At 43.5% G+C, this 15,860-nt stretch overlaps 1 protein-coding gene across 1 annotated transcript; it reads left to right on the top strand.

Moving 5' to 3' along the window:
- The first annotated feature begins 1,609 nt into the window (after positions 1 to 1,609).
- Positions 1,610 to 11,809, top strand: FGF22 (fibroblast growth factor 22). The gene is made up of 3 exons (XM_015810066.2): positions 1,610 to 1,829; positions 10,500 to 10,603; positions 11,615 to 11,809. Exons 1-3 carry the CDS (start codon positions 1,610 to 1,612, stop codon positions 11,807 to 11,809), a joined length of 519 nt encoding a protein of 172 aa, XP_015665552.2.
- Positions 11,810 to 15,860: the final 4,051 nt, after the last annotated feature.

Below are 15,860 nucleotides of genomic sequence, written 5' to 3'. Positions count from 1 at the left end.
CTAAATGCAGAATTGGTCAAGCTACCTTCAAACCCCCACCCACCCATCCTGTCCCCTCCATGCAGATAACAAAATAATTAAGCCATTTATTAATGGATGCCTTGATATTCTTCTTTCCCCCCCCCCCCCCCCCCCCTTAAAGCAGCATAAANCCCCCCCCCCCCCCAGGCACTTAAAGCAGCATAAATATCCCTACAACAATCTTGTGAGGAAGGTTAGGCTGAGAGACTGATGGAGGAAAAATTTGATTGAGCTCATTTGCATGTGAAACCTAATTCACACATCACATTAAGTCAGGCTTTGGTTAATCTGAGTATACTGAATAATCCACAATTGCTTATGCCGACACAACACATTAAGCCATAATTCGTAATTACAGGTAGCTCTCAACTTACGACCGTAATGGAGCCTGCCCATCATGGTCGTAGATCATGACAGTCATCACCCATGTGTGACTGATCTTTTTTTGTGGTGGTCACTAACTGTTGTTTGAAAAGAAAATGTTGGTCCAAAGAGATCCATTGTGGTCCGTTTCAGGAGGCTCTTCTGATATTCAGATTGTCCATATTCTGCTCGTGGCATGTTTTTTTTTTAAAACCAATCCTCTTGCAAGAATGCCTTAGCTTAGAGCAGGGGTAGGCAACTTTGGCTCTTTTATGACTCGTGGACTTCATCTCCCAGAATTCCTGAGCCAGCATAGCTGGCTCAGGAATTCTGGGAGTTGAAATCCACGAGTCATAAAAGAGCCAAGGTTGCCTACCCCTGACTTAGACCGTTTTTAGAGAATCCTTCCATCAGAAAGCAGAGGAGCAGACTTTGATGCACTGCAGTTAGCTGAAATCGTACAGCAGTGCTTCTCAACACACCCTGGCTGGGGAATTCTGGGAGTTGAAGTCCATCTGTGTTAACATTGGCAAGGATGAGATACACAGGTTTCTACAGTAATTGCATCTGTTCCATTCACATTCTTTCTTGCCTATAAGCTATGATTCCGAAAGAGTCCTATGAATGGAAGATACTCATGCTTGGCTCCGCCTTTGGGTTTAGCTATTGGTCGTAGGCAGATTCAGTCACACACCCCTTCTGGGGAGCAGGAGGAAACAAACATAGGTGTGCATTTTTTCTTCTTATGTCAGTATTAAAACCGGCTAGCATGAGGTAGCACCTTCACGCCTCTCTCCGCCACAGCTGGTTCAGCTGTCAGGATCCTCTTAGTCCTTCCCTGGAGCCCCTAAACTGATCTCCGCTGAAAAGCCGGGCTAAAATCGCAACTTGAGCATCGGAGACAACTGTACAACTCCTTGAATGTTTGATGCTCTTCCTGTTTGCACCTGCTGAGAACTTTGACCAGACGACCGACAAGCCACCCCAACCAGTCTCCTGCCTATTTTGTTAAAGACTTTCCACCATGGCCCCAGATGGAAGAGGCTCCTGGTGGTGATGGCCCTAAGACCTGTGGATTTATTCTAAGCTCCTCGCCAGCTGACACCCTGAAGCCACATGGTTGTCTTTGCCCCTCTGGAAGCTGAACAGATTCTCCTGGCACACGGCCTAGAGGGCCATGGGTTGGTGGAGCCCACTAACCAGCTGGACTTTTGGATTCTCCTTGATGACCCTCCTGTGGGCCACGTCAGCCAGGGAACCCAGAGACTCAGTTCGGCAAGTAGATATCACGTGTCCCTGGCCGGATGTTCACCGGCACGCACGGAGCTACCACCACCTGGAAGGTGACGTGCGCTGGCGGCGTCTCTATTCCTCCAATCATTTCTTCCTACGCATTGGCGGTGATGGCAAAGTCGAAGGGACACGGCGGAAAGAGAGCCTGAACAGTAAGTCGTAGTCAGCTTTCCCCGAACCGGTACCCAACCGGTGTATTGGACTACATCTTCCATCACTCACACCCCCGACCAAAGATATTTGATGCTGGGAAATAACTGGGTACTTTATCTTTGTTACTCAAGACGGAAAATCTTCTAGTCCTCCTTGAGCATTAGACATGTATTCTTGTTTAACGTGATATCACTGGCAGATTCCATCAAAGAAGTGTTCGCTGACAAGCTTGGTACAATTTCAGTGGTTCAGGAAGTTGTGAAAGAAATGAAACCTGGAAAGTCTGTCAGATTTTTAGAGACTAACTGTGAGTGATTACTCATCAGTGAGGTCTGTCTGCATGACCTCAACTGTCCTGTTGTCACTGTCAGAACTTTTCATATTGTAATATTAAAACAGCAACTATGGTTCTGTTATTCTAAGTGGTTTTCTTGTACACTGCAGGGGGTTAGACTAGATGATCCTTTTTGGACCCTTACAGCGCCACTCTTCTATGTCTGTTGTGATTCTACAGGCGGTCCTAGACTTACCACCATAATTGAGCCTGGAATTATGGCTGTAAATTGCGTTGGTTGTTGAGTGGGTCACCGTGTGAGAGCGCCCAATTTTACAACCTTTTTCTGGCAGTTGTTAAGTGAATGCCATGATCATAAACCAAATGCCATGGTCATTAAGTGAATGCTGCTGTCATTAAGCAAATCCATTATCTGCAATGGGCTTTTTTTGGGGGTTAGAAATCAGAAATAAAAGCTTTCTGGAAAAAAATATAAAGTGTGGTCACCTGATTGTGGGACACTGAAACAGATGTAAATCTGGGCCAGTTGCTGAATACCCAAAGTGTGATGATGTGACTACAGAGGGGGCAGCCATCAGAACTTCGAATCCAGGTTGTAAGTAGCTCTGGTGAGGTCTGTCGTAACTTTGAATGGTTGCTAAGCGACCGGTTGTAAATCAAGGAATGCCTGTATTCATAGTAGGGTCTATTTCTAGAACGAGTAAGTTCCTGCTTCAGTCTAGACCAGGGGTAGGCAACCTTGGCTTTTTTATGACTCGTGGACTTCAACTCCCAGAATTTCTGAGCCAGCATGGCTGGCTCAGGAATTCTGGGAGTTGAAGTCCACGAGTCATAAAAGAGCCAAGGTTGCCTACCCCTGGGCTAGCCCCTACTCCTGCTTCCAAACACATCTTTTTCTTTAGCTGCACAGTTCAGAGTCCATCCTCTCTATACACAACTGACATCTCAGCCGGTCTTGGCCTCCTTGGGCTGTGCTTCCCCCTTTGGGCACAAGAGCATCCTGTGTCTCCTGGTGATGTTTTTCAGTCAGCTGCCCTACCAGCTGTAAATACCCAAGGAAGGTGGCACACATTCCAGCATGAAATTACGTATCTGTGGATTGTAAACCTCTTACAGTAAGAATTGAACCAGGTATTCTTTCAACACTGCTTTGGATTTGGGGTTCTTGCAGACCGGAGTGTAACACCCATCAGTCAAGCAAGATGTCCTCCCCATCTCCCATACAACCACAATTGTACCAGAACCCAAATTTCCTCCTGTTTCAGGTGTAAACTACTGGGCAAAACAGGAAGAAGCTGGCATAATGGCACTTATCTGGCAATACCATATGGAGGAGTATCTTCTCTCTCTCTCTCTTGATGGATCCACAAGGGCCCTCTGCTAGCCAAAGAGCCCCCCCCCCTCCAGCTCTCAACATCTCTGGGCACATCACAATTATGTATTCTGTGGCATTATGAACACTCTTGCTTATTATATTTGTGCAAGCGGAGGACCAGGAGACAATGGAAGACTGAGAGGTCTTGAGTCCTCCTGGTCACTCATGCGTTGTTTTTTCCCCATCTGGATTATTGCCATATGCTCTACATGGGACAGCCCTTGAAGATCACCCAGAAGTTACAACTGATCCACAGTGCAGTAGTGTGTGGACCTCTATGTTCACCCCCCTATTGTGCGAGCTGTACTGTCTCCTAGTTGCTTTCTAAGTGCAATTCAAAGGTGCTGGTTATCACTTTTAAACCCCTACATTGCATAGGGCCAGGACTTGAGGGTATCCTTGAGGGTATCTTCCCATCGCGCTAGATCGGATGATATGGACACACTTCCCTGAAACATCGCCATCTAGTGGGACCTAGCAAGCATGTCTTTTCCGCTAGGGGGGAAAATGAGCCTGCACAGAGTTGTTGAGGGCATCCTAGGAGATGGATCAAGGTGCTGGGTTTTTAAGGTGGTTTTTTTAATGTTTTTTATAATTTTATTGCTGTAAACTGCCCAGAGTTGTTAAACCTGGGCAGTCAAATAACTCTTTTAAATTAAAAATAGATAAGTGTGAGATGGCAATGAAAATTTTAAAACAATGTGAGCCCCTTCATTTCAACTCTGATTCTCAAGTTTTAAGTGTAACGCAATTCTTAGACATTAATTCCCCAGGCAGGCAAAAAATCATGGTGTCTGTTCAGACCCAAATGGATTGAATGATTTTTTCCCGATGTCAGTCTATTTTAACCGAAACTTCTTTTCAAAACTGTTTCCTCAGCTTAAGATCATTCCCCTGAGGCTTTTTTTTTTTTGCTGTGAAATCTAAAACTCTGCTTAAAATCAGCAGCAGAGATGATGATGATGATGATGATGATGATGATGATGATGATAATAATAATAATAATAATAATAATAATAATAATAATAATAATAATAATAATAATAATAATAATAATAATAATAATAATAATAATAAAAAAGTTGGAAGGGACCTTTTCTTAATAGTTTTTTTTTCAGTGATAGTAGTATTACATAGAAAAAGCAAAGCATGCATCTAATTTTAATTGAAATTTATTTTTTGTTCTTGCTTTACTCACTCTTCTGGAGGCAGGCTCCAGGGAAAAAAAGAAGTGAAATTATTAGGGAAATCTATCAGTTACAGAAATTTATTTAATTCAGTTAAGCTAAGTTAGGAATTTATTTACAAAATTTCTATGCCTCCCATCTCGCTCTGCAAAGCAACTCTTTTTAGGAAGAGTCCTCCTGAGGTTTTAGGAACAAAATTTAAATTAAATTTAAATTAAGAAAATTTTAGGAAACACTTCTCCTGAGGTTCCTGAGGAGAAATATCAAAGATGAGAATTGAATATTGGTTTTTTAAAGTGATGAAGCTAATAAAAGTCAAATTATATGCTTGGGCTTGAAGAGTGACTAGGAGGACGACAAGGAGGGAAGTGGCAGGCACTCCAGGTTGTACACTTGTGTGTCTACAGGTAGTCCTCGACTTACAACAGTTCATTTAGTGACTGTCCAAAGTTACAACAGAACTGAAAAAGTGACTTATGACTGTTTTTCATACTTGTGACCGTTGCAGCATCCCCAAAATTCAGACCCTTGACAAGTGACTCATATTTATGACGGTTGCAGTGTCCTGGAGTCATGTGATAACCTTGTGCGACCTTCCGACAAGTAAAATCAACGGGGAAGCTAGATTCACTTAACAACTGCAATTTAACTAATAACAACTGCTGTGAGTTACTTAACAACAAGAAAGGTCGTAAAATGGTGCCAAACTCACTTAGCAAATGTCTCACTTAGCCACAGAAATTTTGGGCTCAATTGTGTTCAGAAGTTGAGGAAAACATGTACTGTGAACCTGCTCAAGCTTTATGTGAGTCATTGGGCAAAATGTCTACTTGCTGGCAGGACTTAATCCAGGCCCTTCCAGGAGTGTTTTGGGCATTCCTGGAAGGCCCTGGATATTTGAAAACCACTTCGACAAAGCCTCTGACTTTTGAAGCCATTCCAAGTTATTCAAGACGGGAGGTTTGAAAGGGACACAAATACCGAAATTGCTGGTTTTACAGAAGCAGAAGGAAGTCATGTTTAAACTAACTCTATGGTTGACAGGCATGAAAGGCCAGGCCAAACTGGCACAGAAGTATGGAACTTTTTCCAACTTTGTTTCTTCTTGGAAACTGCCTCTGGATTTTGTCCTGGAGGTGGAAAAAAAATGAAAGTTTGACTTGGGGTTTTGCTGATTAGATGAGTTTGTTGTTATAGAAATGGCTAGTATATATTAGCATGTAAAGGTAAAAAGTTGAGACTGCAGTTATCTTATTCCACCATGCTAAAGAGTCAGCAGTCAATGCTTCTCTTTCTTTTTCCCTCTTTACCATTATATTTTTTCCTTTCCTTTTTTTCCTCCGCATTTTCATTTTCTTTTGTATTTTATATCTTGAGAAATGCAATAATTAAAAAAAAAAGTATGGAACTTTTGATCTTGTCAGTCCACGGCTGAGTTTTCACAATATACAAAACTGTAAATCTAGGCTGAAAAAAACGTAATTTAGTTTCATTCTAATTTTAGTTAATTCTGCTTAACCAGGTTTGTTAAATTCATTCATTTTTGGGCTTGTAGAATGCATGGAACAGATTGTGTGAATGTAGCTATGTTTTTACTCGGCCTAGTTCAGTGATGGCGAACCTTTTAGAGACCGAGTGCCCAAAAACCGCCCCCCATCCCTGCCCTGCCTGCTCCGCCCCACCCGCCCCCTGCCCCGCCCACCCACAGGGCCACACACCGCCTCCATGGCCAGCCGCAGATCGCCCAGGCAGCCCTGCAGTGCCATGGCAGCCACGCCTTCCGCCCACACCCCGCAGCATCATTTGCATGCTATGGGGCACAAGGGCGGAGTCTTGTCCCTGTTGCCCGGCTATGTCCTTGGCTGCACTGCTCCATGCGGGCCGCATCCAGGGGTGACTCTCCTCCAGGGGGATGCTGGTGAAGAGAGGGCCATGGGGGGAGGCGGGGCTGGGCGACAGCATGTGTGCCCACAGAGAGGGCTCCAAGTGCCGCCTCTGGCACGCATGGCATAGGTTCGCCACCACTGGCCTAGTTTAAGGGTGTTGTATGCACAGAGCTGTTTATGGGAAACGTAACATACCACTCTGTCCCCAAGCAGATATTTTGGCACAATATGGTGGCCTGGTTTACTCCACCTGAAGGTTTCCACAATACATTCCCATGCTCCTCTGTTGGTAGAAGGGTCCAGCCTTTCAACATCAGTCAGGCTTTACCCAACAAGCCAGACTGGAACCAGTAGGCAAGCTCACAAGAATTTCTGATAAATAATCTTTATTAAGGAAAGTCAGGAGGTCCTCTGAAAGAATCTCAAGATCAGGCCTTATCTGACAGCATCAGTCTTTAAAGCAGGAGTGCCCAACCTTGGCAACTGTAAAGACCTCTGGGCTTCAGCTTCAACCCAGGCTGGCTGGGGAATTCTAGGAGTTGAAGTTCACAGATCTTAAAATTGCCAAGCTTGGACATCCCTGTTTTAAAGCCTCTCATATCTCTTCTTCCTGCCCTAGGTAATGAGCTGTTTGTGCCATCCCCGCTCTTTTGAGCCAGCTTGCCTCTTTCCATCTTTCTCTTGTTTTGGCAATGATTAGATTAGATTTGCAACTAATTTTTCACTGACTGTGTGAAAAATAACCTTCAGTATTCAAGGTTCTACAACCCACAGCACTCACCATTAGGATAAGAACATTTTCATTTCAGTTTTGGGGGTCACTCTCAGCTTGCCTGCTTCTTTGTCTTGAAATCATCGGGGATCCCTAAAGGCAACTCAGAACCATTCAGGAAAAACCTAATCCAAATGTCTGCAATCTTTGCTCACATTTGAGCTGAAAACTTAACAAAATGCAATTTTTTATACCTTGAACATGCCTTTTTTTGTTGCGTTGTTCTCACTTTATATTTTTCTTACCCCTTTGGTTTATTAACATGGGGCCTAATGAAGAATTATGGAAAACCTTATTAACATGGGGCCTAATGAAGAATTATGGAAAACTGCAAAGGTGGCACTCTGTGCTGAGCTCTTGAATTAACCCACCGAAAAGGAGGCCTCTATCTAAGATAATGGTTCCCAACCTTTTCTTTGCCACATATCCCTAGGAAATGTTTCATTCATGTTTGCATTCCCAAGAAAAGCAATTGTGACTTGTGACTTGTCATTAAGGGACATAGAATGACAGAATAGCAGAGTTGGAAAGGGACTTTGAGCAATATCCTGCTCAAGCAGGAGACCTTATACCAGGGATCTTCAAACTTGGCTCTTTTATTACTTGTGGACTTCAACTCCCAGAATTCCTCAGCCAGGCATGCTGGCTGAGGAATTCTGGGAGTTGAAGTCCACAAGTCATAAAAGGGCCACGTTTGAAGACCCCTGCCCTATACCATTGCAGATAGAATATCAGGGGTAGACAACCTTGGCTCTTTTATGACTCATGGACTTCAACTTCCAGAATTCCTGAGCTGTGCCTCAGAGGTCCTCTTCGCGGATTTTAAGTGTACCCTACAAGCATGTAATGACTTTGGTGCAAACCCCACACTCCCTGACACTGATGATGTTACCTAATTGGGTAATGAAACATCTGCAAGCAAACAACCAAGCTCAGAGAGCACCAAGGACTCCACAATTTGACCTTGTGCTACATATGTTCTCTTCTATTGGAATGTCTTTTGAATCAAGGGCCTGATTTAAGCCTTGAAAAACATGCTACAGTGGGGATGAGGCAAGGATAAAGTGAGTAATTCAAAGCAGAAAGGGGCATATCCTGAGCAAAACAGTATATTTCTAAAATCTCATCTTCTTGTTTTTATAAGTTGATCTTTTATCAGTTGATCCCTAGGCGCTTATATTCTCCAGGTGTAAAATTGCTACATTAAAATTAAACTTCCTTACTGAAAATTGGAAGGAAAGCTTGGGAAGGTGGGTGGTATAACTTCAGCCACTTCAATACACTACAGGGGTAGGCAACCTTGGCTCTTTTATGACTCATGGACTTCAACTTCCAGAATTCCTGAGCCAGCTATGCTGGCTCAGGAATTCTGGGAACTGAAGTCCATAAGTCATAAAAGAGCCAAGGTTGCCTACCCCTGAGATAGATGATTGTCCAATCTCTTATTAAAACTTTCAGTGTTGGAGCACCCACAACTTCTGGAGGCAAGTTCTACCCAAGTCCCACTGATGAATTGTTCTATCTGTCAGCAAATTTCTCTTTAGTTCTAAGTTGGATCTCTCCTTAATAAGACACTCTTTGTCACACACACCCTGAAATTCCATCCCGCACCATGATCAGTCCAGATTGGGAACCCCCGGTCTAAGACATGACATCACCATGGCACAAATTTGGCACAAATTCACCTGATCAGAATCCCCTGGTTATTATCTGTGTCACTGAGGCTGGTGACAACTGGGAAGCCTATTGCCTAATGCAGGGGTAGGCAACCTTGGCTCTTTTATGACTCGTGGACTTCAACTCCCAGAATTCCTGAGCCAGCATGGCTCAGCTTGGAAACCTCTCCCTTTCCCCTCAGCCTGGCTGGCTCAGGAATTCTGGGAGTTGAAGTCCACGAGTCATAAAAGGGCCAAGGTTGCCTACCCCTGGCCTAATGCATTTCCTTTTTCCAAGCCTGACTTTTTTAGACTGCATGGAAAAGTTTCTATCAGAAACTCCCTGACTAAACGAGCCTCATCATCTGGTTCGTGCACTGTAAACAGTGGTTTGCTTGACCATAATTAAATAAACCACCATTGACTGACCTCACATAATGAAACAAGCAATCTACTGAAATTAGACGGGATGTGACTCTGTACAAGTAGGAAGGAGTGTACATATTTTTGAGCTTGCAGATCTAGGGCATAAAAAGGTTTGTGCCCCATGCGCCCCCCCTCCCCCCCATCCCATTGAGATTGGGGCTTGCATGGTCCTGCAATCAGTCGGTCCTTTTAAGAAGTGCACAAGTTTTTTGAGCTTCTGTTACTGAAACATTAAACTGTGCCTCAGAGATCTTCGTGGATTTTAAGTGTACCCTACAAGCATGTAATGACTTTGGAGTACTTGGTGGTCTCTGAGTTTGGTTGTTTGCTTGCAGTCGTTTCGTTACCCAACTAGACAAAACATCATCAATGCAAACCCCACACTCCCTGACACTAATGATGTTACCTAATTGGGTAATGAAACATCTGCAAGCAAACAACCAAGCTCAGAGAGCACCAAGGACTCCGCAGTTTGACCTTGTGCTACATATGTTCTCTTCTATTGGAATGTCTTTTGAATCAAGGGCCTGATTTAAGCCTTGAAAAATATGCTACAATGGGGATGAGGCAAGGATAAAGTGAGTAATTCAAAGCAGAAAGGAGTATATCCTGAGTAAAACAGTATATTTCTAAAATCTCATCTTCTTGTTTTTATAAGTTGATCTTTTATCAGTTGATCCCTAGGTGCTTATATTCTTCAGGTGTAAAATTGCTACATTAAAATTAAACTTCCTTACTGAAAATTGGAACGAAAGCTTGGGAAGGTGGGTGGTATAACTTCAGCCACTTCAATACACTACAGGGGTAGGCAACCTTGGTTCTTTTATGACTCGTGGACTTCAACTTCCACGCTGGCTCAGGAATTCTGGGAGTTGAAGTCCACAAGTTATAAAAGAGCCAAGGTTACCTACCCCTGCACTAGGAATGTGCAAGCAAACATGCACACACACACAGAGATTTACTTATTAGAAGCAGCTGCTGGTTGTTTTAACCACAGGCTTTGCTGCTAATAGCTGTGGGAGGTCCTTGATTTGTGTTAATAAGCCCTGCCCTCTTTGCTGTTTCCGCCCCAGGCATTGTGGAGATCCGTTCTGTACAGGTGGGAACCGTGGCCATTCGATCCATCCACAGTGGATTCTACTTGGCAATGAACCGAAAAGGAAAAGTCTATGGAACGGTAAATGGAATTGCCTGCCTTTTGGGGGGAAAAAGGGGAATTATAGGTCATCCTTGACTTAGAACCACAATTGGGCCAGAATTTCCATTGCTAAGCAAGGTGGTTTTTAAGTGAGTCGTGCCTGATTTTACCACCTTTTTGCCGTGGTTGTTAGCTGAATCACTGCATTTGTTAAGTGGATCATACCCTTGTTAAGTGAATCCAGCTTGCCCCATTATCTTTGTTTGTTTAAAGCCAGCTGGAAAGGTCACAAATAGTGATCCCCTCAGCCCAAGAGCCAGGGATAGTGAAAGTTCTGCACTAGGAATGGGAAGACTTGGGTTGAGTCTCTTCTTAAGCAAAAAAAAAAAAAAAAAATAGCAACTGGCTGAACTTTGGTCCAGTGTTTCTCAACCTTGTATGAACTTCAGTTCCAAGAATTCCCCAGCCAACATGCTAGAATAATGAAAGCCCTAGAGATTTAGATACATGACATTGATTGATTGATTGCTAATAGATAGATAGATAGATAGATAGATAGATAGATAGATAGATAGATAGATAGATAGATAGATAGATAGATAGATAGATATAGACCCATGGGTAGGCAACCTTGGCTCTTTTATGATTCGTGGACTTCAACTCCCAGAATTCCTGAGCCAGCATGGCTCAGCTTGGAAACCTCTCCCTTTCCCCTCAGCATGGCTGGCTCAGGAATTCTGGAAGTTGAAGTCCACGAGTCATAAAAGAGCCAAGGTTGCCTACCCCTGATATAGACAGACAGGCAGACAGACAGATATAGACAAAGTGGGACAAAGGCTAAGGAAATCATTTTCTTTCATGTAGCCCTACCTCAGAATAACTGTGAGAGAGATAAAATGGAGGTGATCCCCACAGAAGCTACCTTGAGCCCAAAGGCAAGAGGAATTTAATAAGAAGCCAGATTTTCAGCTCTGCCTTTCCTTCGCAAGCCCACTCAGTGAAATTTCTTCTTTTGTTTTTGTTTCTCTCATCCCCACCGGTCCGTCGTAGAAAGCATACAGCTCCAACTGCAAATTCAAGGAACGTATCGAAGAGAACGGCTACAATACCTACGCCTCTTTTCATTGGCACCACGAAGGGCGACCCATGTTCCTCTCCCTCAACAGCAAAGGACTGCCACGACGAGGGACGAAGACCCGCTGGCAACATCTCTCCACCCATTTCCTGCCAATGCTCATCTCATGATGGAGGAACACTCTGGACTATTTGCTCAACTGTACACTACTATTTTTTCTTCTTTTTACGACCCCTGTAATCCCTTAATTCAGGGTAGAGCTGGGGCAACTGGATGGAGCTGAGCGTTTACTGGCCAGATGCCCTTCCTGACGCCTATGTGGAGTTTGCAGCAGATATTTTCTCTTTCTTCCCTGAGAAACATCCGTCATTACCTAGGATTGAACTCTCAACCTTCCGAGTGGGAGGCAAGCATCTTCACCACTAGGCCACCACGCTGCTCAACCATGCACTACTATATGATGTATTTAAGAATTGTGGGGGGGGGGGGAGGTGGGGAGGGTATATTTATTTTTTGTAAAAAAAAATAAGAAAATGAAGGAAAATCAGCTTGGAATTCAACAGAATAAAGACCATTAGGAAAGACGAAAGATGTGAAAACATATTTGCTTTCTCTTCGCTATGTATTTTACCTTTCTGCCTTCTTGAATCTGTGAGCAAAATTAATCTTGAGGGCCTACCAAAGCTGGCTGGCAGTAGAGCAGCTTCCTTTTTCCTGGAAATGCCCCACCCCCATCCCAGGGTGGAGGTCCAGTCTGCTCCCCGCTAGGCGTAGAGAATCCAAAGGCTCATGTATCCCTGCCTGCTTTGATCAGCAGCACAAAAGTTGACAATCTTGGCAGCCAGCAACTATGAGTCTGGGGAGGGCGATGCATCACATCTGTGGGCAGGGGTAGGTTTTTCTGGTTTTGCATGATCTGGGTAAAGCACATGGAAGGAAGTGTCTGACTGTCTGTCTAAATCAGTGATGGCAAACCTTTTAGAAACCTAGTGCCCAAACTGCAACCCAAAACCCACTTATGCATCGTCGGGTGCCGGGTGGGTGTGGCCCATTGGGTGGGCACGGCTGCGGTGGTAACGGCAGACTGGGTGGGACTAAAAAGTTCAATCAATCAATTCCAACTTTGCAAGATCTTTTTTTTTTCCCACGAGAAGTTGAAATTGATTGATAGAAGCTTTTTTTTTTTTTTGCACACGACAGCAGAGGCCTAAAGCGAAAAGGTTTTATAAAACCCAGATGAAGGCCTAGGACTGGGGCGACGGCGCGAGTACCCACAGAGAGGGCTCTGAGTGCCACCTCTGGCACCCGTGCCATAGGTTCGCCACCACTGGTCTAAATCATCTATCCCTACCTATCCATCCCAAATTGGCCCATCTTAATATGTGTAGACTTGAACTTCCCAAATCCCCCAGCCAGCATGGAAGTAAGTGTCTCTCTATATCTATCATCTGTCTGTCTATCTATCATCTATCCCTATCATCTATCCATCCCAAATTTGCCCATCTTTTGCTGCCCATAATCCCCCAGCCAGCATGCTAGCAAGTTTGGGAAAACACTCCAACTGAAACAGCAGCAGCCATTTTGAACATTCATGGTTGTAGGGATCACGCAAAAAAAAAAAAAAAAAAAAAAAAAAAAAAAAAAAAAAAAGCATCAGATAATGGGTGATAGAAAAATAATGGAAGAGAGGATAGAAGTCCATTTTGGCTTAATCTTCCAGCCTTCCAAAGTAAGCTATTATTCCAAGAGTAGCAAGAAGGTGCCCCAACCCCCTTTTGAATCCAAAAGCACAAGATATTTAATTGCCTGGAAAGGAGAAGGCCTTCCCAGTCACCTCCCATTAGACTCAGCCAGAAAAAGTCCAGCATGCTTTTTGAGCAGTTTGAACTAATAGAGCTCAACCTTTACAACAGTGTTTCTCAACCTTGACAATTTTAAGGCTTGTGGACTTCAACTCCCAGAATTCCACAGCCAGCAATGCTGGCTGTGGAATTCTGGGAGTTGAAGTCCACATGCCTTAAAATTGTCAAGGTTGAGAAACACTGCTTTACAACATTAAGAGGTGTGGATTTCAATTCCCAGAATTCCCTAGTCAACACTGATCTGGACTCTTTGGACGCTCAGTCTCTCAAAAGTTGAAAGTTCAACTCATTAGCGCAGTTAGGATTGCAATAATGCTGTGCGCCATTTACATTGGCTGACCTCAAAATGTCAACCAGGCCTAATGAGGCCACCACAAAGCCTCCAAAATGTAGACTGGGAAGTAAAATATATCAACACAGAGAAAATGGAAGTGACAGAGTCCTTCCATGTCATTTCTAGAAAACAAAGGAAACACAACAGGAGCTGCATGTGAGGGACACATCATTTTTTGGTGTCACCAAATTTTGATCATGTGACCATGGGGATGTTGCAACAGACGTAAGCGTGGAAAAATGGTCATAAGTCACTTTTCTTAGTGCCACTGTAGTTAGTAAACCAGTGGTTGTAAGTCAAGGATTACCTGTAATGGGTCCTGGATATTTTACACATTCTTCGCAGATTTTAGGTACCTTGATTCAAAAATTGTTGAAGTATAATGCACTTTGGGGGCTAACTTGAGATTACCAAGAGATGAAAAATCTTTTGCATGACCAGCACCAGTAGTAGGAGAAAGACACACAGCCAGTAACATTTGCATCCCCTCAGAGTTTCTACAGATTAAGGCTGCAGTTCTATACGTATTTTGCCATATTCTAAATTCAGTGGGATGTATACTGAGCAGACAGAAATAGATACCATCGTACAGTTTTCATGGCAACAGTATGCAAGTGGTTAGCACTGCCTTTCAGAATGTTTTTTTTTCAACTTCCCAAAATAGGAATGTTCCTCAGAGCTTCCTAGAGGGATAGGAAGCATGAGTGTGTGAATTCCAAGCTGTAGCCCACAATTACATAGCATTGCAGATGCAGTGATGGGCTTTGATCTGAAAGAAGCATATTATTAAGATTCATTTCCCCCCTTCAAGTATTTTTAAACTAAAGAACGGTTGTCACTGCATTGTTGAAATCTGTAGAGGGCAGGCCAAGATAAAAACTAATCCACATAAAATACATGTTTTTAAGAATGTGTAAAGGATGAGCATTAGGCACAACAGGGCATTATTCTCCTGCCGGTGTAATACACACACAAGACACGGATATACCACCTTGCAATTCCTACTGAAGCAGCTCCAATCAGCTTACATTATTTTGTAAAAATAGATGCCACCTTCTTGGCTTGAAGGAGAATGAAGTTATAAATCAACCTTCCCAGTCTGAGTTCCCTTGAGATATTCAGGTACTCCTTGATTTAACAACACACCAGTTGCCAAGCATCTGAATTCTGATCGTGTGACCATGGGGATGCTGCAACGGTCGTAAGTGTAAAAAACGGTCATAAGTCACTTTTTCAGTGCCGCTGTAACTTTGAATGGTCACTAAACAAACGGTTGTAAGTCCGTAGGGACTTCAGTTTCCAAAAGTCTCAGCAATGGTCTGGGACGTGGAATTCGAAGTTGTAAACCCAACATTCACGGGGAATATATGCCTTTGGATTTAAAAAAAATAAAAAGGAAGAAGCAAAGGGGAGATTTGGGGATGGTGGTGGTGGGGGCAATAAAGACCACAATAGGCATTTGACTTCTTGAGATTGCTAAGTTTGGGAACAAGGTGAACTTTAAAACTTATTTCATTTAAAAGGCATTAAACCATGTTAACTGCAGTCAACATGACAGCTTTCGGCAGGACCTCCCACCTTCATCATACTAAAAGGTCCCAATTAATAACATTTTAAGGGGCTCTGTAGCTTTCTGGCTGTGCTTTTCAAGGGCCTCAGATGAGGGCCCTTTGTTACAAAAGCCGTACCCCTGATTAACACTCTTCTGAAGTGTTTTGGGAATGTTTGAAAAGATATTTATGCAGCAGACTCCTAAGTGGGTCACACAGATTGACATCACTTTGTTAAACTGGGGAAATGAATCACTGGGTCATGGGCTCCTGACCTCTTTTGTGCTGTGGGTGTACAAATTGCTGCTGCCCACACACACACACACAAACCGCTTCCCCATTAAATTTTTCTTAAGTACTTATTGGGACTTGTTGGGGCTTACGTGTTTCCCCCTTAAGGCACATCCTGTTTACAGCAACCAAACACTGCCCAGCCCGACTAGAATACTTAAAACTGTTTCTCGTTGACTTCAAA

The sequence above is a fragment of the Protobothrops mucrosquamatus genome, unplaced genomic scaffold, assembly GCF_001527695.2.
Source record: "Protobothrops mucrosquamatus isolate PMUCROS unplaced genomic scaffold, P.Mucros_1.0 scaffold6, whole genome shotgun sequence".
Classification (NCBI taxonomy): Eukaryota; Metazoa; Chordata; class Lepidosauria; order Squamata; family Viperidae; genus Protobothrops; species Protobothrops mucrosquamatus.
This window is presented reverse-complemented; position numbering and strand designations above follow the sequence as displayed.

What these genes read in the sequence shown, in the direction of transcription:
- FGF22 (XM_015810066.2), top strand. Translation starts at nt 1,610, where the DNA reads ATGACCCTCCTGTGGGCCACGTCAGCCAGGGAACCCAGAGACTCAGTT. An exon ending in GCGGAAAGAGAGCCTGAACA is followed by an intron (nt 1,830 to 10,499) that starts GTAAGTCGTAGT and finishes TTTCCGCCCCAG; the next exon opens with GCATTGTGGAGATCCGTTCT. An exon ending in AAGGAAAAGTCTATGGAACG is followed by an intron (nt 10,604 to 11,614) that starts GTAAATGGAATT and finishes GGTCCGTCGTAG; the next exon opens with AAAGCATACAGCTCCAACTG.